At 55.3% G+C, this 22071-nt stretch overlaps 1 protein-coding gene and 1 long non-coding RNA gene across 2 annotated transcripts in view; one reads left to right on the top strand and one right to left on the bottom strand.

Annotated features, from left to right (window-relative positions):
• Window positions 1–19181, top strand: part of LOC127585898 (uncharacterized) — a 42504-nt gene extending 23323 nt beyond the window's left edge. The window contains exons 8-10 of the mRNA XM_052043625.1: window positions 9472–9735; window positions 16618–16665; window positions 18713–19181. Coding sequence (XP_051899585.1) covers window positions 9472–9735; window positions 16618–16664 — 311 coding nt within the window. The 3' untranslated portion in view covers window position 16665; window positions 18713–19181. The remainder of the gene's footprint in view (window positions 1–9471; window positions 9736–16617; window positions 16666–18712) is intronic.
• Window positions 7614–16403, bottom strand: LOC127585913 (uncharacterized). The gene is made up of 3 exons (XR_007958614.1): window positions 16268–16403; window positions 10153–10254; window positions 7614–8880 (listed from the first exon to the last, which is right to left on the bottom strand). It is a non-coding gene; the product is annotated as an uncharacterized LOC127585913 (long non-coding RNA).
• Window positions 19182–22071: the final 2890 nt, after the last annotated feature.

Genomic DNA, 22071 nt, shown 5'->3' with positions numbered 1-22071 from the left:
AACCGCATAAAAGTTTATAAATTCATGAGGGGTATGTATAAGGTGGACTGTCGCCATCTTTTCCCCAGGGTTGGGGAGCCTAGAACTAGATGGCACAGATACAAGATAAGAGGGGGGAGATTTAAAAGAGAGCTGAGAGGTAACGTCTTTACACAGAGGGTGGTGAGTGCCTGGAACAAGCTGCCAGAGGAAGTGGTCGAGGCGGGTACAATTGCAACATGTAAGAGACATTTGGAGAGTTACATGGAGGGGAGGGGCTTGGAAGGTCACGGGCCGAACGCAGGCAACTGGGACTAGCAGGGAGGATGCTGTGGTCGGCATGGACCAGTTGGGCCGAAGGGCCTGTATCTGCTGTATTACTCTCTGAGTCTGGTCCGTGACTCTAAGACGTATGCCATGTGCCTTCTTCACCACCTTGCTGCTTTCAGGGTGTCCAACAACATTCCTTCGTGCTCGCCATTTACGGTGCATGCCCTATCCCAGGCCCTTGGACTTGTTGGAATTAAATTCCATTAGCCAGTGCTCAAGCCAACTTTCCATCCATTCAATAGACAACTGTGGCGTTAGACAACCCTCCTCCCTGTCCATAACACCACCAATTTTCCTGTTATCTGCAAACCTACTTATTGTACCTCTTAAATTCACACCCAGGTCATTAATATATATTACAAGCAACAAAGCTCCCAGCACGGGTCCCTGCGGCACACCACTGGTCACAGACTGTCCATCAGAACAGCCTCCATTCAGCACTGCCCTCTGCCCCCATCACCAGGCCAGGTTTGGACCCACGTAGCCAGCCCACCCCGGATCCCGTGTGTCTCATCCTGCTGGACCAGCCTACCACACGGGACCATGTCAGTGCCTTACCCAGCTTATACAGACAACATCTCCCACGCGTCATCAGTTTCCTGAGCCACCACCTCGAAAAACCCAATGAAGTTAGTGAGACAGGACTTGCCGCACACAGAGCCAGGTTGATAACCTCGATCATCCGCTGCCTTTCCAAATGTGCACAATTCCTGTCCCTGGGGTTTTCTCCAACAATTTCCCCACCTCTGACATCAGGCTCACTGCCCCGCAGTTACCTGGTTTATCGCTGATGCCTTTGTTAAATAAAGGAACATGATCTATGCTCCATTCTGGTACCTCAGCTGTGGAACCCAGGGTGCAGGTCCCCCCGGGGGTGCGGTTCTCCGGGTCCCCCCGGGGTGCAGGTCTCCGGGTCTCCCCCTCCCAGGGCGTGGGGCTCCGGGTTCCTCCCGGGGTGCGGTTCTCCAGATCTCTGGTCTCTCTGACTCTCTGCTCCGGTTCCAGGCTCTCACTCTCTCCATTATTTCTACACGGGGGTGACCCCGGTGCCGGGGGTTCCCGAGTTTGTGACGGTCGGTTATGTGGACGAGGAGCCGATCGTTTACTACGACAGTGAGTTGGGGAGGAAGGTACCCCGTCAGCGGTGGATGGAGGAGAGTCAGGGCCCCGAGTACTGGGAGCGGGAGACACAGATCTCTCGGAGCAACGAGCAGGTGTACAAGGTGAACATCCAGATCCTGCAGGAGCGGACCAACCAGACCGGGGGTGAGTCGGGTACCACGGGGGGAAACGGGGAGGGGGGAGTAGGGAGCAACCACCCAGGGACGGAGGAGGGTGGAGGTGGGGAGGAACCACCCAGGTGGGCGGAGGGAGTGAGGAACCACCTGGGGAGTGTGAGAGGAACCACGCGGGCAGGGAGGAAACACTCGGGGACTCACTCCTCCCTGACGGACGGGGTTCCCCCCCACTGGTGTACGGTGTGTCCCAACCACCGCCCCCCCCCAACTGATGGATGGTGTGTCTGCCCCGCCCCCCGGTGACGGACGGTGTGTTACAGGCATCCACACGTTGCAGAAGATGTTCGGCTGTGAGCTCCGTGAGGACGGCTCCGCCGCCGGGTTCTTCCAGTACGGCTGGGACAGGACGGACTTCCTCAGCTTCGACAAGGAGCAGGGGGTGTGGGTGACCCCCGTGCCCTGGGGGGTCCTCACCAAGATGAAGTGGGACCGGGACATGGCCTGGAACCAGCAGGTGAAGGGGTACCTGGAGCAGACCTGCATCGAGTGGCTGCAGAAATACGTCCGGGCCGGGGAGAGAGACCTTCAGCCAGGTGAGGGGGGGTCAGTGTGTGTGGGGGGGTCAGTGTGTATGTAGGTGGGTCAGTGTGTCTGTGGGGGGCAGCGTGTGTGGGGATTCAATGTGTGTGTGGGGGCGTCAATGTGTGGGGTGGTCATTGATTGTTTGTGGGATCAGTCTGTGTGAGGGGCGTCCGTGTGTGTGGGGAGGATGTCAGTGAGTGGGGGCGGTCATTGTGTGTGTGGGTCACTTTGTGTGTGAGGGGTCAGTGTGTGTGGGGGGATCTGTGTTTGGGAAGGTCTGGATGTGTGTGAGGGGTCAGTGTGTGTGTGTGGGGTCAGTGTGTCTGTGGTTCAGTGTGTGTGGGGGAATGTCAGTGTCCAGTGTGGGGGGGGTGTCAGTGTGCGTTGGGGGGGGTCAGTGTGTGTGTGTGGGGGGGTGTCAGTGTACGGTGTCTGAGGGGTCAGTGTGTGTGTGGGGGTCAGTGTGTGTGGGTGAGTGTCAGTGTCCAGTGTCTGGGGGGTCAGAGTGTGTGGTGAGGTGTCAGTCTGTGTGTGGGCTTCAGTGTATGGTGTGTCAGTGTGTGTTGGGGGTTCAGTGTGTGGGAAGATCAGGGTGTATGTGGGGTGTTAGTGTGGGGGTCTGTGCTGTCTGGGGGGTTCAGTGTGTGTGGGTGTGTCTGTGTGGAGGGTCAGAGTGTAAGGGAGTCAGTAAGTGTGTGGGGGGTCCGTGTGTGTGGGGGTGTCAGTGTGTGAGGGGAGTGTGATGTTCTGGGGGTTAGAGTGTGTGGGGGGTCAGTGTGTGGGGGGTCAGTGTTGTGGGGGTGTCAGTCTGTGTGGGGGTGCCAGTCTATGTGGAGGTGTCAGTGTGTGTTGGGGTTCAGTGTGTGTGGGGGGGTCAGTGTGTGTGGGGGTCAGTATGTGTTTAGGTGGTGTCAGTGTGTGGTGGCTGTGTGTGTGGAGGGTTCAGTTTGTATGCGGGGTGTCAGTGTATGTGGGGGATCTCTGTGTGAGGGATCAGTGTATGTGAGGTTCTGAGTGTGCGGTCAGGGTGTGTGGGGGGTGTCAGTGTAGGGGGTCAGTGTGTGAGGGAGTCAGTGTGTGTGGGGGAGTGTGAAGGTGGGGGGGTCAGTGTGTGGGGGGATCAGTGTGTGGGGGATCAGTGTGCATGTGTGGGTGTCAGTGTGTGTGGGGGAGTGTGAAGGTGGGGGGGTCAGTGTGTGTGCGTGGGGTTCAGTGTGTGGGGGTCAGTGTGTGCCTGGGGGTGTCAGTGTGTGTAGGGGGTCAGTGTGTGTATATTGGTTCTATGTGTTGGGGGTGTTCAGTATGTGTGGGGGGTCAGTGTGTGTTTGGGTGGGGTCAGTGTGTGTGTGTGTTGGGGGGGTCATTGTGTTTGTGGGGGTTCAGTATGTGTGGGGGGGTTTCAGTGTGTGGGGTGTCAGTATGTGTGGAAGGCAGTCATTGTGTGTGGGGGCGTCAGTGTGTGTGGAGGTGTCAGTGAGTGTGGTGGTCAGTATGTGTGTGGGAGGGTCAGTGTGTGTGGCGGAGTCAGTGTGTGGGAGGGTCAGTGTGGGGGTTCAGTGTGTGTGGGTTGTCAGTGTTTGTGTGGGGGTTCAGTGTGTGTGGGGGTGTCAGTGGGTCTGGCGGTGTCAGTGTGTGTGTGGGGGGGGTCAGTGTGTGTGGGGGCGACAGTGTGTTGGGGGTGCCAGTGTGTTTGGGTGGGGGGTCAGTGTGTGTGTGGCAGGTCAGTGTGTGTGGTGGGGTCTAGTTTGGGTGGGGGGGGGATCAGTGTGTGTATGGGGGACAGTGTGTGTGGGGGCATCAGTGTGTGGGGGGGTTCAGTGTGTGGGGGGTCAGTGTGGGGTGGCAGTATGTGTGGAAGGCAGTGTGTGCGGGGGGTCAGTGCGTATTTGGGGGATCAGTGTGTGTGGGGGGTGTCACTGTGTGTGGGGGTGTCAGTGTATGTGGGGGTTCAATGAGTGTGGGGGTTCAGTGTGTGTGGTAATCAGTGTGTGTGTGTGGGGGTGTCTGTGTGTGGGGTGTCAGTGTGTGTGGGGGTGTGTCAGTGTGTGTGTGTGGGGATCAGTGTATATGGGGGCATCACTGTTTGGAGGGTCAGTGTGTGTGGGGGGTGTGTCAGTGTGCGGGGGGTCAGTGTGTGTGTGTATTCTATGTGTTGGGGGTGTTCAGTATGTGCGGGGGGTCAGTGTGTGTTTGGGTGGTGTCAGTGTGTGGGGGGTCAGTGTGTGTGTGTGTGCGCCGGTCAGTGTGTGGGTGGGTGTCATTGTGTTTGTGGGGGTTCAGTATGTGTTGGGGGGTCAGTGTGTGTGGGGGCTTCTGTGTGTGGGGGTCAGTGTGGGGATTGGCAGTATGTGTGGATGGGAGTCATTGTAGGAGGAGGCGTCAGTGTGTGTGGGGGCGTCAGTGTTTGGAGGATCAGTGTGTGTGTGGGGGTGTGTCTGTAGGGGGTGTCAATGTGTATTTGGGGGATCATTGTGTAGGGGGTCGGTGTGTGTGGCGGGTCAGTGTGTGTGTGTGGGGGGGTTCAATGTGTATGCGAGGTGTCAGTGCTTGTGGGGAGGATCTCTGCATGTGTGACGGGTCTGTGTGTGTGGGGGGTTCTGAGTGTGGGAAGGTCAGGGTGTGTGGGGGGTGTCAGTGTGTGTAGGGTGTGGGGGGTCAGTGGTTGTGGGGGTCAGTGTGTGTGGTGGGGTCAGTATGTGTGGGGGTGTGTCAGTGTTCGTGGGGTGTGTCAGTGTTCGTGGGGGGTTTCAGTGTCTGGGGGTGGTCAGAGTGTGTGATGGGGGGGTCAGTGTGTTTGTGGGGTTCAGTGTGTGTGTGTGGGATGGGTTAGTGTGTGTGGGGGTCAGTGTGTGTGGGGGAGGGTCAGTGTGTGGGGGTCAGTGTGGGGGGCATTTCTGTGAGTAGAGGGGTGAGCGTGTGGGGTGGATGTGTGGAAGGCAGTCATTGTGTGGGGGCGTCAGTGTGTGTGGGGCATCAGTGTGGGGGCAGTCAGTGTTTGTGGGGGGCATTCAGTGTGGGTGTGGGGGTGCCAATGTGTGTATGGGTTCAGTGTGTCTGTGGTGGGTCTGATGTGGGGTGGTCAGTGCGTATTTGGGGGATCAGTGTGTGTTGGGTGTGTGCGTAGGGGTCAGTGTGTGGGGGGGGGTTAGTGTGTGTGTGAGGGGTCAGTGTGTGTGGGGATCTGTGTTTGGGAAGGTCAGGGTCTGTGTGGCGGATCAGTTTGTGTGTGGAGGTGGGGTCAGTGTATAGGTGGTGTCAGTGAGTGTGTGGCGGGTCAGTTTGTGTGTGGGGGGGGTCAGTGAGTGTGTGGGGGGTCCATTTTGGGTGGGGTGTCATTGTGTGTGTGGGGTCTGTGTTTGGGGGGGGCAGTGTGTGTGGGGTGGTGTCAGTGTCTGGGGAGATCATTGTGTGTGTGGGGTCCATTTTGTGTGGTGGCTCATTGTGTGTGGGGTGGTGTCAGTGTCTGGGGAGATCATTGTGTGTGGGGGGGGGGGGTCAGTGTGTGTAGGGTCAGTGTGTGCAGGTGGTCAGTGTGTGTTGGGGGGAATATGTGTTTGGGAAGGTCAGGGTGTGTGTGCAGGTCCGTGTTGGGGGTCAGTGTGTGGGGGGTTCATGAGTCTGGGGTTCAGTGTGTGGGGGCGTCAGTGTGTGTGTGGGGGCGTCAGTGTGTGTGTAGGGGTGTCAGTGTCTTGGGGGCGGTGTGTGTTGGGGGTTAGTGTGAGTGGGGGGTCAGTGTGTGTGGTGGGGTGTCAGTCTGTGTGTGGTCGTCAGTGTGTGGGAGGTCAGTGTGTGTGGTGAAGGTCTTGTGTTTGGGGCTCACTGTGTGTGTGTGGTGTCAGTTCTGTGAGGGGGTGTCAGTGTGTGTGGGAGTTGTCATTGTGTGAGTGGGTCAGTGTGTGTCGGGGGTCAGTGTGTGTGGTGGGTGTTTGTGTGTTGGGGGTGTCAGTGTGTCTGTGTGGGGGTGTCAGTGTGTGTGGGGGTGTGTCTGTGTGTGTGTGGGGTCAATGTGTGTGGCATGTGTCAGTGCTTGTGTGGGTGGGTCAGTGCTTGTGTGGGTGTCAGCATGTTTGTGGGGGTCAGTGTGTGTTGGGGGTCTTTGGTTTGGGGGTGTCTGTGTGTTGGGGTGGTGGTCAGTGTGTGCGGGTATCAATGTGTGTGTGGAGGTCTGTGTGGGGGGGTCACTGTGTATGGGGGTGTGTCTATGTATGTGTGTGGGTGGTGGGTCACTGTAAGAGGTTCTGTGTGTGTGTGGGTGGTCTGTGTGTGGTGGGGTCAGTGAGTGTGTGGCGGGTGTCAGTGTGTGTGTGGAGGGGGTGTGTGTGTGGGGAGTGATTGTGTGTGGGGGGTCATTGTATGTGGTGGATCGGTGTGTGTTTCAGTGTGTTTGGGGGATTAGTGTGTGGGGGGTCAGTGTGAGTGGGGGGGGTCAGTGTGTGTGTGGGGGGATTTAGTGTGTGTGGGTGGTGGGTCAGTGTGTGTATGGGTGGTCAGTGTGTGTGGTGGGGTCAGTGAGTGTGTGGGTGTCATTGTGTGTGTGGGTGTCAGTGTGTGGAGGTTGGTCAGTGTCTGTGGAGGGGTCAGTGTGTGTGGGTGGTGAGTCAGTGTGTGGGGGGTCAGTGTGTGTATGGGTGGTCAGTGTGTGTGGTGGGGTCAGTGAGTGTGTGGGTGGTCCAGTTTGTGTGGGTGTCATTGTGTGTGGAGGTTGGTCAGTGTGTGTGGGGGGGGGGGGGGGTCAGTGTATTTGTGGCGGGTGTCTGTGTGTGTGGTGTGGGGAGTCAGTGTTTGTGTGGGTGTCAGTGTGTGTGGGGGTCTTTGGTTTGGGGGTGTGTGTGTGTGTGTGTGTGTGTGTGTGTGTGTGTGTGTGAGGGTTAGTGTGTGTGGTGGGATATCAGTGTGTGCGGGAGGGTCAGTTTGTGCGTGTGGGTGGTCAGTGCGTGTGGGTGGTCAGTGTGTGTGGTGGGGTCAGTGTGTGTGTGGTTCAGTTTGTGTGGGGGTCAGTGTGTTTGTGGGGGTGTCAGTGTGTGGAAGTTGGTCAGTGTGTGTGGGGGCTGATTGTGTGTGGGGGGTCAGTGTGTGGGAGTCAAAGAGTGTGTGGGGTGGGTCAGTGTTTGTGGAGGGTCTGTGTGTGTGGGGGTGTCTGTTTGTGTGGGGGTTCAGTGGTTTCAGTGTGTGGGGTGTCAGTTTGTGTGGGGGTCAGTGTGTGTGTGAGTCAGTATGTGTAGGGGGTCAGTGTGTGTGGTGGGTGTTTGTGTATTACGGGTGTCTGTGTCTGTGTGGGGGTCAGTGTGTGTGGGGGTGTCAGCGTGTTTGTGGGGGTCGGTGTGTGTGGGAGGTCAGTGTGTGGTATTGGTATTGGTTTATTATTGTCACTTGTACTGAGGTACAGTGAAAAGCTCATCTTACAAACCGATCGTACAGGTTAATTCATGACACAGTGCAGTTACATTGAGTCAGTACAGAGTGCATTGATGTAGTAAAGGTAAAAGCAGTAACAGTACAGAGTAAAGTGTCACAGCTACAGAGAAAGTGCAGTGCAATAAGGTGCAAGGTCACAACAGGGTCGATCGTGAGGTCAGAGTCCATCTCATTGTGTAAGGGAACCATTCAATAGTCTTATCACAGTGGGGTAGAAGCTGTCCTTAAGTCTGGTGGTCCGTGCCCTCAGGCTTCTGTATCTCCTACCTGATAGAAGAGAGAATGCCCAGGGTGGATGGGGTCTTTGATTATTCTGGCTGCTTTACCAAGACAACGAGAGGTAAAGACAGAGTCCAAGGAGGGGAGGCTGGTTTCTGTGATGCGCTGGGCTGTGTCCACAACTCTCAGCAGCTTCTTGCAGTCCTGGGCAGAGCAGTTGCCATACCAAGCCATGATGTATCCAGATAGGATGCTTTCATTGGTAAAAGTTGGTGAGAGTCATAGGGGACAAACCAAATTTCTTTAGCCTCCTGAGGAAGTAGAGGCACTGATGAGCTTTCTTGGCCATGGCGTCTACGTGATTTGACCAGGACAGGCTGTTGGTGATGTTCACTCCCAGGAACTAGAAGCTGTCAACTCTCTCGACCTCAGCACCATTGATGTAGACAGGTGCACGTACACCGCCCCCTTTCCTGAAGTCAATGACCAGCTCTTTTGTTTTGTTGACATTGAGGGAAAGGTTGTTGTCATGACACCATTCCACTAAGCTCTCTATCTCCTTCCCGTACTCTGATTCATCGCTGTTTGAGATATGGCCTACAACAGTGGTATCAACTGCAAACTTGTAGATGGAGTTAGAGCAGAATCTGGCCACACAGTCATGAGTGTATAGGGAGTAGAGTAGAGGGCTGAGGACACAGCTCTGTGGGGCACCAGTGCTGAGAATAATTGCTGCCTACCCTCACTGATTGCAGTCTGTTTGTTAGAAAGTCAAGGATCCAGTTACAGAGGGAGGTGTTGAGTCCCAGGTCTCGGAGTTTGGTGACAAGCTTGCTTGGAATTATTGTATTGAAGGCAGAGCTGTAGTCAATAAGCAATAGTCTAACATAGGTGTCTTTACTGTCCAGATGCTCCAGAGCTGAGTGTAGGGCCAGGGAGATGGCATCCGCTGTAGACCTGTTTCACCGATAGGCAAATTGTCTGGTAGGCTGGAGTTGATGTGTGCCATGACCAGCCTCTCGAAGCACTTCATGATGGTGGATGTCAAAGCCACTGGTCGGTAGTCATTGAGGCATGTTACCTTGCTTTTCTTTGGTACCAGGATGACAGTGGTCTTCTTAAAACAGGAGGGAAACTCAGATTGTGGGTGGGGTCAGTGAGTGTGTGGGTGGTCCAGTTTGTGTGGGGGGTCAGTGTGTGAGTGTGAGGGGTCAGTGTGTGTGGGGGCCGTCCTGTGTGTGTGTGTGTGGGGGGGGGGGGGTGGGATCTGTGTGTGGGGGTTAGGTCAGTGTGTTTTGAGTGGTCAGTGTGTGTGTGGGGTGTCCAGTGTGTGGGGTTGGGGGTGTGGTGTGGTGTCTGTGTGTGTGGGTGGGGTGTTCAGTGTGTGTGGGGTGGTAAGTGTGTGTGTGGTTGGGTCAGTGTGTGTGCATGGGGGGTTTGTGTGTGTGAGGGGTCTTCAGTGTGTGTTGCGGGTATCAATGTGTGTGTGGGTTGCTTGGTGTGTGTCGGGTGCGGGGGTGTGTGTCGGGTGCGGGGGTGTTACAGTGTGTGTTGGGTCTGGGGTGTGTGTCTGGTGTGGGGGGAGTGTCGGATGTGGGGGGTGTCGGGTCTGGGCCTGTGGGTCGGATCTGTGGATGTTACAGTGTGTGTCGGGTCTGGGGGTGTTACAGTCTGTGTGCTCTCCCCTCACTGCCTCCTGTCCCCCCAGATCGCCCCGAAGTGTCCTTCACCTCCTCCCGCGACAACAGCCGCCTCTCCTGTGTGGCCACTGGCTTCTATCCGCAGTCCATCGAGGTGACTCTGCTGCAGGATGGCCTGATCCTGGAGGATACCAGTTCCCATGGGATCCTGCCCAATCACGACGGCACCTACCAGCTGACCAGGAGCGTGAAGGTGGACTCCACAGACACGGCCCAGTTCTCCTGTCTTGTGGAGCACCAGGGTCTCCCCGAGCCCCTCATTCTGCACCACGGTAAGATGCACTCACAGATGGGGCAGTGCAGTGCAGGGACACAGTGAGGGTTCACTGCTGACCACTGGCCCAGTGCAGGGACACAGTGAGTGTTCACTGCTTACCATTGGCCTAGGGCAGGGTCACAGTGAGGGTTCACTGCTGACCTCTGGCCTAGGGCAAGGACACATTGAGGATTCACTGCTGACCACTGGTCCGGGGCAGGGACACAGTGAGGGGTCGGTTGTGCTGGGGCAGGATGGAGGGCTGACAAAGTGAGGGGGTAGGGGCAGGGGAGAGGGATGGTGACACCCTTGGGTGTAGAGAGGCAGGGTTGCTGGGGTTGGGGGTTGTGTGGTGCTGAAAAATGCTGGGTCGACACCCCCCTCCCAAGTCTCCCCTCTCCCAGGGGAACGGTCCATCTCCCTCCAGCCCTACCTCTCCTGCAGTAGAGGACGATTCCCACAGTGACCGCGACAACCACCAGGGTGACCAGGACCACTGCAATGACCGTCACAGGGACGGAGCTGGATTTCCGATCTGTTGGAGATTCAGAGAAGCAGCCGTGAGGAACAGCGATCAGTGTCCCCAGGTGTTCACCCACCCCTCCCCCCATCCCCCTCCCCCCACTCCCCTCCCCATCCACATCACCCAACCCCTCCCCCCTCCCCCGCCTCCATCGCCCTCCACCCCCTCCTGCCCTGTCCCCACCCCTGCCCCATTCCTCTCCTCTGACCCCGCCCCCATCCCCACCCCCTTCCCTGTCCCCCCTTCCCCGCCCCCATCCCCTTTTACCCCACATCCCCCTTCCCCGCCTCTCATCTCATTCCCCCACCTCCCATCCCCTTCCCCCTCACCCCCTCCTCTATCCCTCACCCCTTCCTCTATCGCTCACCTCCTCCTCTATCCCTCACCCCGTCCTATATCCCCTCCCCCCTCCTTTCCCCTCTATCCCCCACCCCCTATTGACCTCCGCTATACCCATCCCCCTCCCCTTTCTCCCCCTCCCCCTATCCTCCCTTATCCCCCTATCCTGCCCGCCATTCCCAGCCAGCTTCCCTTCTCCTGACGGAATGACACCCCTGCACTCCCTCTCTCTGCCCCCTACTGCTGGGTTGGTCACTTTGCTCTCTCTCTCCCCCAGTTCAGAGGTCACTGAGTCAGATAGGACAGTGTCAGGCCCTTCGGCCCACCGTGTCGCTGCTCACCATCCAGTACCTGTCCACACTGATCCCATTCAGCCTTCTCTACGTTGGTGATTCACGTGTCTGTCTCGATCTGTCTTCGATGCTGTGAGAGTCTCTGCCTCCCCCTCCCCCACCCCTTCCGACAGTGCCTGCCCCCCAGACAGTGAATCCCCCTCCCCCTCAGAGTGCCACCCCTCTCCCTCCCCCTCAGACAGTGCCTTCTCCTCCCCCAGCTCCTACAACCTTCCCCCCAGACACTGCCTTCCCCTCACCCTCCACCTTAGACAGTGCCTTTCCCTCCCCCTCCCCCACCCCCCCACTCCCCCTCAGTGCCTTTCCCTCCTCCTCCCCCCGCAGACAGTGCATCCACCCCTCACCCATTCCCCCTCCCCCTCAGAAAGTGCCTTCCCGATCCCAACCCCCTCTGGGAGAAAACATTGTTCTCTCAGATCACTTCCAGTCCTCTGTCTGCTCCTCTGGTGTTGGGCACCTCTGCCCTGGGGACAGTTTCCCCCGACTTGCCACACCTGTGCCTCTCATCAGCGTGTTCACCGCTACCTGGTGGATGGTATCAGAGTAAATAGAGACTTTGGAGCCTCCCACCGCCCCCTCTGTCACCCGTCGGCTTTGTTCCGTCTGCTGTGGGGAGACTCTGGTGGTGTTACACTGGGCCGGGCCCCTTCTGGTCCTGTTCAACGTTTCTCCTTTCACAACTTGTACCTTGACAGCGGTTTGATTGGGCCTCAGACCCCACTGGGCAGGTACTGAATCCATCTGGTTATGCGCTGGGGATGAGGGAGCTTTTTCACTGACTGTCTGCGTTTTACAGCGGAGAAGAAGGGCTACAATCCCATCAAAATTAAGTTCACCGTAAATCACTGCTGGATCGTTGTGTTACTGTACTTGTGTTCACTGTGTCTCATCAACCCCATGCGTGCACCCCGCGCCTGTCTACCCCGCGCCTGTGCACCCCGCGCCTGTCTACCCCGCGCCTGTGCACCCCGCGCCTGTCTACCCCGCGCCTGTGCATCCCGCGCCTGTTGTAGAAACATAGAACATAGAAACATAGAAAAACTACAGCACAATTCAGCCCTTCGGCCCACAAAGCTGTGCCGAACATGTCCCTTACCTCGAAATTACTAGGCTTACCCACAGCCCCTATTTTTCTCAGCTCCATGTACCTATCTAATAGTCTCTTAAAAGACCTTATCGTATCCGCCTCCACCACCGTTTCCGGAAGCCCATTCCCCGCACTCACCACTCTCTGAGTAAAAAACGTACCCCTGACATCTCCTCTATACCTACTCCCCAGAACCTTAAACCTATGTCCTCTTGTGGCCATTTCAGCCCTGGGGAAACGCCTCTGACTATCTACCTGATCAATACCTCTCATCATATTATACACCTCTATCAGGTCCCCCCTCATCCTCCGTCGCTCCAAGGAGAAAAGGCCGAGTTCCCTCAACCCGCTTTCATAAGGCATGCTCCACATTCCAGGCAGCATCCTTGTAAATCTCCTCTGCACCCTCTCTATGGCTTCCACATCCTTCCTGTAGTGAGGTGACCAGAACTGAGCACAATACTCCAAGTGGGGTCTGACCAGGGACCTATATAGCTGCAAAAATACCTACCGGCTCCTAAATTCAATTCCCTGATTGACGAAGGATAATACACCATATGCCTTTTTAACCACAGAGTCAACCTGCACAGCCGCTTTGAGCGTCCTATGGACTCGAACCCCAAGATCCCTCTGATCCTCCACACTGCCAAGAGTCCTACCATTATATTCTGCCATCATATTTGACCTACCAAAATGAACCACTTCACACTTATCTGGGTTGAACTGCATCTGCCGCTTCTCAGCCCAACTTTGCATCCTATCTATGTCCTGCTGTAACCTCTGACAACCTTCCACACTATCCACAACACCCCCAACCTTTGTGTCATCTGCAAACTTACTAACCCACCCCTCCACTCCCTCATGCAGGTCGTTTATAAAAATCACAAAGAGTAAGGGTCCCAGAACAGATCCCTGAGGTACACCACTGGTCACCGACTTCCATGCAGAATATGACCCTTCAACAACCACACTTTGTCTTCTGTGGGCCAGCCAGTTCTGGATCCGCACTGCAATGCCCCCTTGGATCCCATGTCTCCTTACTTTCTCAATAAGCCTTGCATGGGTACCTTATAGAACCATAGAACCATACAGCACAAAACAGGCCCTTCGGCCCACCATGTTGTGCCATCCATCAAACCACCCTCACACTATCTAACCCTTTCCTCCCGCATATCCCTCTATCTCACATTTCTCCATGTGCCTATCCAACAAACTCTTGAACCTGTCCAATGTATCAGCCTCCACCACCACCCCAGCCAGTGCATTCCATGAACCAACCACTCTCTGGGTGAAAAACCTCCCCCTGACATCTCCCCTGAACCTCCCACCCAGAACCTTAAATCCATGCCCTCTTGTCTTGAGCATTGGTGCTCTGGGAAGGAGGCGCTGGCTGTCCACTCTATCTATTCCTCTCAATATTTTATATACCTCTATCATGTCTCCGCTCATCCTCCTCTTTTCCAGTGAATAAAGCCCTAGCACCTTAAGCCTCTCCTCAGATTCCATACGCTATAATCCAGGCAGCATCCTGGTAAATCTCCTCTGCACCCTCTCCGATGCCTCCACATCCTTCCTATAATGAGGCGACCAGAACTGAACACAGTACTCTAAGTGTGGTCTAACCATAGTTTTGTAAAGCTGCATCATCACTTCGTGGCTTTTAAACTCAATCCCACGATTTACAAAAGCTAACATCCCATAGGCCTTCTTAACTGCTCTATCCACCTGTGAGGCAACTTTCAGTGAACTGTGAATATGAACCCCCAGGTCCCTCTGCTCCTCCACACTGCCAAGTACCTTGCTATTTACACTGTACTCTGCCCTGGAGTTTGTCCTTCCAAAGTGTACCACCTCACACTTCTCCGGATCGAACTCCATCTGCCACTTGTCAGCCCAGCTCTGCATCCTATCAATATCCCTCTGTAATCTTCGACAGCCCTCCACACTATCTACAACACCGCCGATCTTAGTGTCATCCGCAAGCTTACTAACCCAGCCTTCCACCCCCTCATCTAAGTCATCTATAAATATCACAAAAAGTAGAGGTCCCAGAACCGATCCCTACGGGACACCACTAGTCACTGCACTCCAATCCGAGGGCGCTCCTTCCACCACAACCCTCTGCTTTCCACAGGCAAACCAATTCCTAATCCACACAGCCAAGCTTCCCTGGATCCCTTGGCCTCTGACCTTCTGAAGAAGCCTACCATGAGGAACCTTATCAAACGCCTTACTAAAATCCATATAGACCACATCTACCTCATCAATCTTCCTCGTCACCTCCTCAAAGAACTCTATCGGGCTTGTGAGGCAAGATCTTCCCTTCACAAAGCCATGCTGGCTGTCCCTAATCAGTCCATGATTCTCTAGGTGTTCATGGATCCTATCTCTTAGAATCCTTTCTAACAGCTTACCCACCACAGATGTGAGACTCACCGGTCTGTAATTCCCTGGACTATCCCTACTACCTTTTTTGAACAAGGGGACAACATTCGTCACCCTCCAATCCTCCGGCACTATCCCCGTGGACGAGGACTCAAAGGTCCTTACCAGCGGTTCAACAATCTCCTCCCTTGCCTCTCAAAGCAGCCTGGGGAAAATCTCGTCAGGCCCCGGAGATTTATCTGTCTTGATATTATTTACCAACGTCAACACATCCTCTCTCTTGATATGTACAACCTCGAGAACATTACCCTTACCAGCACTCCCTTCCGCGTCATCAAGACCCCTCTCCTTAGTGAATTCCGAAGAGAAGTATTCATTGAGAACTTCTCCCACTTCCTCCCCCTCCAGGCAAATTCTCCCACCTTTGTCTTTAATCGGACCTACCTTTACCCTAGCCATTCTCCTACCCTTCACGCAGGTGAAAAAGGCCTTGGGATTTCCCTTAACCCTACTAGCCAACGCCTTTTCACGTCCCCTTCTAGCTCTCCTCAGCCCTTTCTTAAGTTCCTTCCTCGCTACTCTATATTCCTCACGAGCCCTGTCTGATCCTTGCTGCTTATACCTCACGTATGCTACCTTCTTCTCCCTAACTAGTCGTTCCACCTCTCTCGTCACCCACGGCTCCTTCACCCTGCCATTCCTTCTCTGCCTCACCGGGACATATTTATCCCTAACATCTTGCATAAGATCCCTGAACATCGACCACATCTCCATGGTACATTTCCCTTCAAAAAGGACATCCCAATTTACACTCCCAAGTTCTCTCCCTATAGCCTCATAGTTCGGCCTCCCCCAGTTAAATATCTTCTTGTCCTCTCTGCACCTGTCCCTGTCCATGACAATTTTAAAGGTTGTGGAGCAATGGTCACTGTCCCCCAAATGCTCACCCACCAATAGATCCTTCACCTGTCCCGGTTCATTTCCTAAAACTAGATCTAGCATGGCATTCCCTCTAGTCGGCCTGTCAACATACTGCGTCAGGAATCCCTCCTGGACACATTTAACAAATTCCGTCCCATCTAAACCTTTGGCACTAAGCAGGTTCCAGTCTATATTTGGGAAGTTGTAGTCTCCCGTTATAACAATCCTGTTATTTTTGCTTCTCTCCAAACACTGCCTGCCAATCTGCTCCTCTATATATCTACTGGTACTGGGGTATCAAGTGCTTTGCTGAAATCCATATACACTACATCTACTGCTCTCCCTTCATTGATGTGTTTAGTCACATCCTCAAAAAATTCAATCAGGCTCGTAAGGCAGGACCTGCCCTTGACAAAGCCATGCTGACTATTCCTAATCATATTATACCTCTCCAAATGTTCATAAATCCTGCCTCTCAGGATCTTCTCCATCAGCTTACCAACCACTGAGGTAAGACTCACTGGTCTATAATTCCCTGGACTATCCCTACTCCCCTTCTTGAATAAGGGAACAACATCTGCAACCCGGAACCTCTCCCGTCTCCATCAACGATGCAGAGATCATCGTCAGAGGCTCCGCAATCTCCTCCTTCGCCTCCCACAGCAGCCTGGGGTACATCTCATCCGGTCCCGGCAACTTATCCAACTTGATGCTTTCCAAAAGTTTCAGCACCTCCTCTTTCCTAATATCTACATGCTCAAGTTTTTCAGCCTGCTGCAAGTCCCCACTACAATCCCCCAGATCTTTTTCCGTAGTGAATACTGACGTAAACTATTCATTAAATACCTCCGCTACTTCTTCCGGATCCATACACACTTTCCCACTGCTGCACTTGATAGGCCCTATCCTTTCACATCTCATCCTCTTGCGCTTCACGTACCTGTAGAATGCCTTGGGGGTTTTCCTTAATCCTGCACGCCGAGGCCTTCTCATGTCCCCTCCTGGCTCTCCTAATCTCCTTCTTAAACTCCTTCCTATTAGCCTTATACTCTTCCAGATCTCTAACATTACCTCGCTCTCTGTACCTTGTGTAAGCTTTTCTTTCTGTGCTTGTCTGTGTATGTGGTCCTGCGTGTGTGTACTCATGTCTGTGTGTGCTTGCGTCTGTGTGAGTTCCCGCGTCTGTGTGTGTTCCTGTGTCTGTGCAACGACGTACTGTGTACATGTGACTGTCTTTGTGTTTCACTGCATTGGTATTAAATGTTTTCCCTCCTGTCCTTCCGTTCACAGCGACTGATAAAGGGGAATCCTCCTCCAGCTCCTCTGCCACGGCCTGAGGTAGGAACCGTGTGGGACACTGTGCGATGTGGGGCTTCCCAGCTCTGTCACTGGAGCTGGTCGCTACTGCACAGCCTGGGCACTGAGAAGTCCCGGTCTGGAGTATGAGATCTCGGATGGGCTGCAACCCGTCCCCGCAGCACCTCACCCTGGGAATGGCCTCCTGCTCGGCTCCAATCCGGGAAATCCAGTCCCTGGTTTTCCCGAACTTTGTCACTGGAGCTGCGTTTGTCCCCAGGGTTACCCCCCCCCCCCACCACAACTGATGTTTTGTGGGGAGGGGGAGTTATGGGGGGGTGGGGTGGGGTGGGTGAGTTATAGGAATGGGAGGGTGAGGTAGGGGGAGGATGCCTGAGTTGTGTTGCAGTGGATGTCGAGAATTGGGAATCACTGAACATTATTCCCTATGTTGAGGGGTGTCTGTGGGTTTTATTCCCGTGTTGGGTGGTGTGTGGGTTTTATTCCCGTGTTGGGTGGTGTGTGTGGGTTTTATTTCCAGTGTTGGGTGGTGTGTGTGGGTTTTATTCGCTGTGTTGGGGTGTGTGTGTGGGTTTTATTCCCGGTGTTGGGTGCTGTGTGTGGGTTTGATTCCCGGTGTTGGTGTGTGTGTGAGTGTGTGTGTGGGGGTTATTCCCGGTGTTGGGTGTGTGTGGGTTTTATTTCCAGTGTTGGTGTGTGTGTGTGGGTTTTATTCCCGGTGTCGGGGGGTGTGTGTGGGTTTTATTCCCGGTGTCGGGGGGTGTGTGTGGGTTTTATTTCCAGTGTTGGGGGGGGTGTGGGGGTTTTATTCCCGGTGTTGGGGGGTGTCTGTGGGTTTTATTCCCGGTGTTATGGTGTGTATGTGGGTTTTATTCCCGGTGTTGGGTGTGCGTGTGTGTGAGTTTTATTCCCGGTGTTGGATGTGTGTGTTGGGGGGATGGGGGCTTATTCCCAGTGTTGGGGGTGTGTGTGAATTTTATTCCCTGAGTTGAGGTGTGTGTTTGGGTTTTATTCCCAGTGTTGGGGGGTGTGTGTGGGTTTTATTCCCGGTGTTGGGTGTGTGTGAATTTTATTCCCCCTGTTGGGGTCTGTGCGCGGATTTTATTTTCGGTGTTGGGGTGTGTGCGTTTTATTCCCAGTGTTGGGGTGTGTGTGGTGGTTTTATTCTCCATGTTGGGGCTGTGTGTGGGTTTTATTCCCGGTGTTGGGGGGCTGTGGTTTTATTCCCGCTGTTGGTGTGTGTGTGGTGGTTTTATTCTCCATGTTGGGGCTGTGTGTGGGTTTTATTCACGATGTCGGGGGTGTGGGTTTTATTCCCGGTGTTGGGTGTGTGTGTGGGGGGGGAGGGGGGGTTATTCCCGGTGTTGGGGCTGTATGTGGGTTTTATTCCCGGTGTTGGGGGGCTGTGGTTTTATTCCCGCTGTTGGTGTGTGTGTGTGGTGGTTTTATTCTCCATGTTGGGGCTGTGTGTGGGTTTTATTCACGGTGTCGGGGGTGTGGGTTTTATTCCCGGTGTTGGGTGTGTGTGTGGGGGGGGGAGGGGGGGTTATTCCCGGTGTTGGGGCTGTATGTGGGTTTTATTCCCAGTATTGGGGTGTGTGTGGGTTTTATTCCCGGTGTTGTGGGTGTGTGGGTTTTATTCCCGGTGTTGTGGGTGTGTGGGTGGGTTTTATTCCCGGTGTTAGGGTGTGTGTGTGGGTTTTATTCCCGGTGTTGTGGGTGTGTGGGTTTTATTCCCGGTGTTGGGGGGTGTGTGTGGGTTTTATTCCCGGTGTTGGGGGGTGTGTGTGGGTTTTATTCCCGGTGTTGTGGGTGTGTGGGTTTTATTCCCGGTGTTGTGGGTGTGTGGGTTTTATTCCCGGTGTTGGGGTGTGTGTGTGGGTTTTATTCCTGGTGTTGGGGGATGTGTGGGGGTTTTATTCCCCGTGTTGGGGTGTGTGTGGGTTTTATTCTCGGTGTGGTGGTGGGGGGGGTGTTTTTGGGTTTTATTCCCGATGTTGGGGGCAGGATGACTGCCAATGTCTCTGGGTTTGCCTCGCTCTATAATCATCTCTCCCTCCTACTCCAGGACCCTCCACAGGAGATTCGAGCGACAGCGGGACGTTGATGAAGAAGTCTCGTGGTGGGGGCGGGGGTGAGTTTGGGGGCAGAACATAATCCTGGGGCTCTGGGTGATGAACCTGTTGTTCTACTGCGATCCTATGATTTGGGCTTTTATCTTTGTGTTTGGGGATACTGACAATTTGCTGGTTTTACTGCAGGAGCCGGACTGTAATGTTGCTTTTCAAAAATTATATGGCTTTAATCGTAGTTGGAGTGAAGTGAAGGGGTTTATTGAGGAACAGCCCTGGTCAACACTTCGGCCCTGGTCAACACCTCGCACCCGGTCAACATCTGGTCAGACTCACAGTTGGATGAATGGGAGATCTACTCATTCAGTCAAGTTTCCCCTTGTCCCAGAGCGGCTTCAGTCCCTGGTGGGGGTGGGAGGGGAGTGGACGGAGGGGACACTGTGACCCATGGGCTGTAGGAGGTGGTGGTGATCACAGGGAGATCAGGAAACGTGATTTTATGCTGGGCAGAGGGAGGGAGGGAGGGATGGTTTGTGCTTCACTGTCAAGGCTCTTCAATCCTGAATTCCAATAAAGTGGAGTGTGTGTACTCCAGCTCCCTGTGCGGGAATGTTTGTGGCGCTGGCAACATTGGGATTTGAAGGATGCAGCCACCAGGACTCTGGGCGAAGTGGGAATGATCTGAATGGCTGGTACTTGGCCCAGCTCGGTGCTGCCGGGGGGTGGGGCGGTGGTGTGGGGTGACACATGGTGAGGGAGGGGCTGCATTTGGGGTGTTACACACGGACCACACAATCCGTGGGAGGGGTGTGTGAGAAGACAGGAGGAGTGGTTGCTGCTGGGGCAACAGTGCGCAGGGAGAGAGCGGACGGGGCAACGGTGAAACGGTGCGTTGGAAAACCGATGTTCCTGGGAAGCTGCCCGTGAAGTTGGAAGTGAAGGATTCGTTTAATTGCACCGTCATTTCTCCTGGCGAACTCTGCGGTTTCTGACTGTGGGGGACGTTCACTCGATCTTTCTCTGTTACCTGTCGGCAGAACTGTTCACAGCCTGCTATTACCGTCCCTGCCTGTTACTCTGACCCGCTGTTTCTGCTCCTTTAACCAGTGTCCATGTGCTGCAATCGACTTGTACCCAGTGGGCAGGTTGGCCACCTTGCCTGCCAGTCTTACACGATCCTCTCTGAATCCAACATTACCCGTAACCTCTCCTGTGGCCGGGACTGAGTTGCTTTTCCTCCTGTATGTTTGTACCAGACGGAATGTGCGACTGTTGTGGATCCCACATCCGTTCCTTAAATGTTCCCCACTGTCAATGAGCTGTCAGGGCCTTGTAACCAAGTCTGCCCAACCCCTCATGGACAACAGTTCCTCACGCCCTCAGGGTTTCCTTTATTTAGATGTGGGGCCGGTACTTCTGATCGAACTGTACAACGTCCCGTGTCCGCAGGCAGGGGACCTCCCAGTGTCACCACACAGAAACAGGCCCTTCAGCCCACCATGTCCGTGCTTACCCTCAACGGCCCATCCACACTCATCCCACTTACTGACACTGGGTCCATGACCTTCTCTGCCTTGGTCATTCGAGTCCTGGTCTAGATATTTCTTCAATGCTGTGAGAGTCTCTGCCTGCATCACCCCCTCAGACAGTGCGTTGCACATCCCGACACCCCCTCCCTCTGGGGGAAAATTCTTCCTCAGAATTCTCAACCTCATGCGCCTTTACCCTACCCCACCCCTCTAATTTCAGACACCTCTGCCGCGGGGAATGTTTCTCACTGCCTACCCTATAACTCTCTACGTTATCAGGTCTCCTCTCAGCCTCCTCTGTCCAAGGGAAGGAGCCTCTCCTTTATAACTGCCCCACTCCACCCCAGACAACATCCTACCCCCTCTCCAGTGCAGTCACCTCCTTCCCACGGTGTGGTGACCACGTCTGTGCACAGATCTCCAGCTCTGGCCAAACAGACGGTTTATAAAGTTGTAGCACAGCCTCCCCGCTCCTGTCCTGAGCTCCAGCAGATGGAGACAAGCATCCTGTACTCTTCAGGGTTTGGGTCGTCACCGCCTGATCGAGAAACGCGCTGCTGGAGGAACTCAGGGGTCGGGCAGCGTCTGTGGAGGGAAATGGACAGCGGACGATTCGGGTCGGGACCCTTCATCTGGGCTTAGTGTGGAGGGGAGGGGGGTGTGGAGGGTAGTGGGAGGGAGAGGGTGGGGCCAGAGCAGGCAGGTGATTGGTGGGTCCGGGTGAGGAGGGGTTGATGGGCAGGTGTGGGGGAGGGAGGGGTGGAGAGAGCGAGAGGCTGGGAGGTGATGGGTGGGGCAAGAAAGTGCTGCTGATGGTGGAACCTGGGAGAGGAGAAGGGTGGAGCGTGGAAACAAATGGGGGTGGGGAGGGCGTGTCATCCCTGAACACGGAGCGTGTCCCCGAACCCCAGAACACGGAGCGTGACCCCCAGAACACGGAGCGTGACCGCGCCCTTCGAACACGGAGTGTGTCCACACCCAGACCATAGCGTGTGTTCATCCTCCCATGAACACGGAGCGTGTCCCACCCCACCATCCCCCCAAAAACAGAGCTTATTCCCCCACCGAACACGGAGCGTGTCTCCCCCCCCCCGAACACAGAGCGTGTCCTCCCACGAACACGGAGCGTGTCACCCCCCCCCCAACACGGACCGTGTCCCCCTGAACACGGAATGTGTATCCCCCCCCCCCCCCGAATGCAAAGAGTGTCACCCTCCGCAAACACGGAGCGTGTCCCCCCGAACACAGAGCGTGTTCCCATCCCCCCGAATACAGAGTGGGTTCCCCTTGAACACGGAGCGTGTCTCACCCTCCCCCCCACCGAACACGGAGCGTGTCCCCCAGAACACGGAGCGTGTCTCACCCTCCCCCCCCACCGAACATGGAGCGTGTCTCACCCTCCCCCCCCACCGAACACGGAGCGTGTCCCCCAGAACACGGAGCGTGTCTCACCCTCCCCCCACCGAACATGGAGCGTGTCCCCCAGAACACGGAGCGTGTTCCCATCCCCCCGAATACGGAGCGGGTCCCCCTTGAACACAGAGCGTATCTCAGCAATCCCCCCCCCCCCGAACACGGAGCATGTCCCCGTCCCCTCGAACACAGTGCGTTCTCCCCCTCAAACGCGGAGTGTGTCCCCCCCAAAACACGGAGCATGTTCCCCCGAACACGGAGGGTGTCTCACCCCCCCCCCCCCCGAACATAGAGCGTGTCCTCGTCCCCTCGAACACAGAGCGTGTTCCCCCCAAGCATGGACCGTGTCCCCCCCCCAACCGAACACGGAGCGTGTCCCCTCCCCGAACACTGAGCGTGTCCCTGTCCCCCTG

This window comes from Pristis pectinata, chromosome 34 (assembly GCF_009764475.1).
Source record: "Pristis pectinata isolate sPriPec2 chromosome 34, sPriPec2.1.pri, whole genome shotgun sequence".
In the NCBI taxonomy this organism is placed as follows: Eukaryota; Metazoa; Chordata; class Chondrichthyes; order Rhinopristiformes; family Pristidae; genus Pristis; species Pristis pectinata.
Note: the sequence above shows the minus strand (reverse complement) of the source record. Positions and strands in the feature narration are given on the sequence as shown.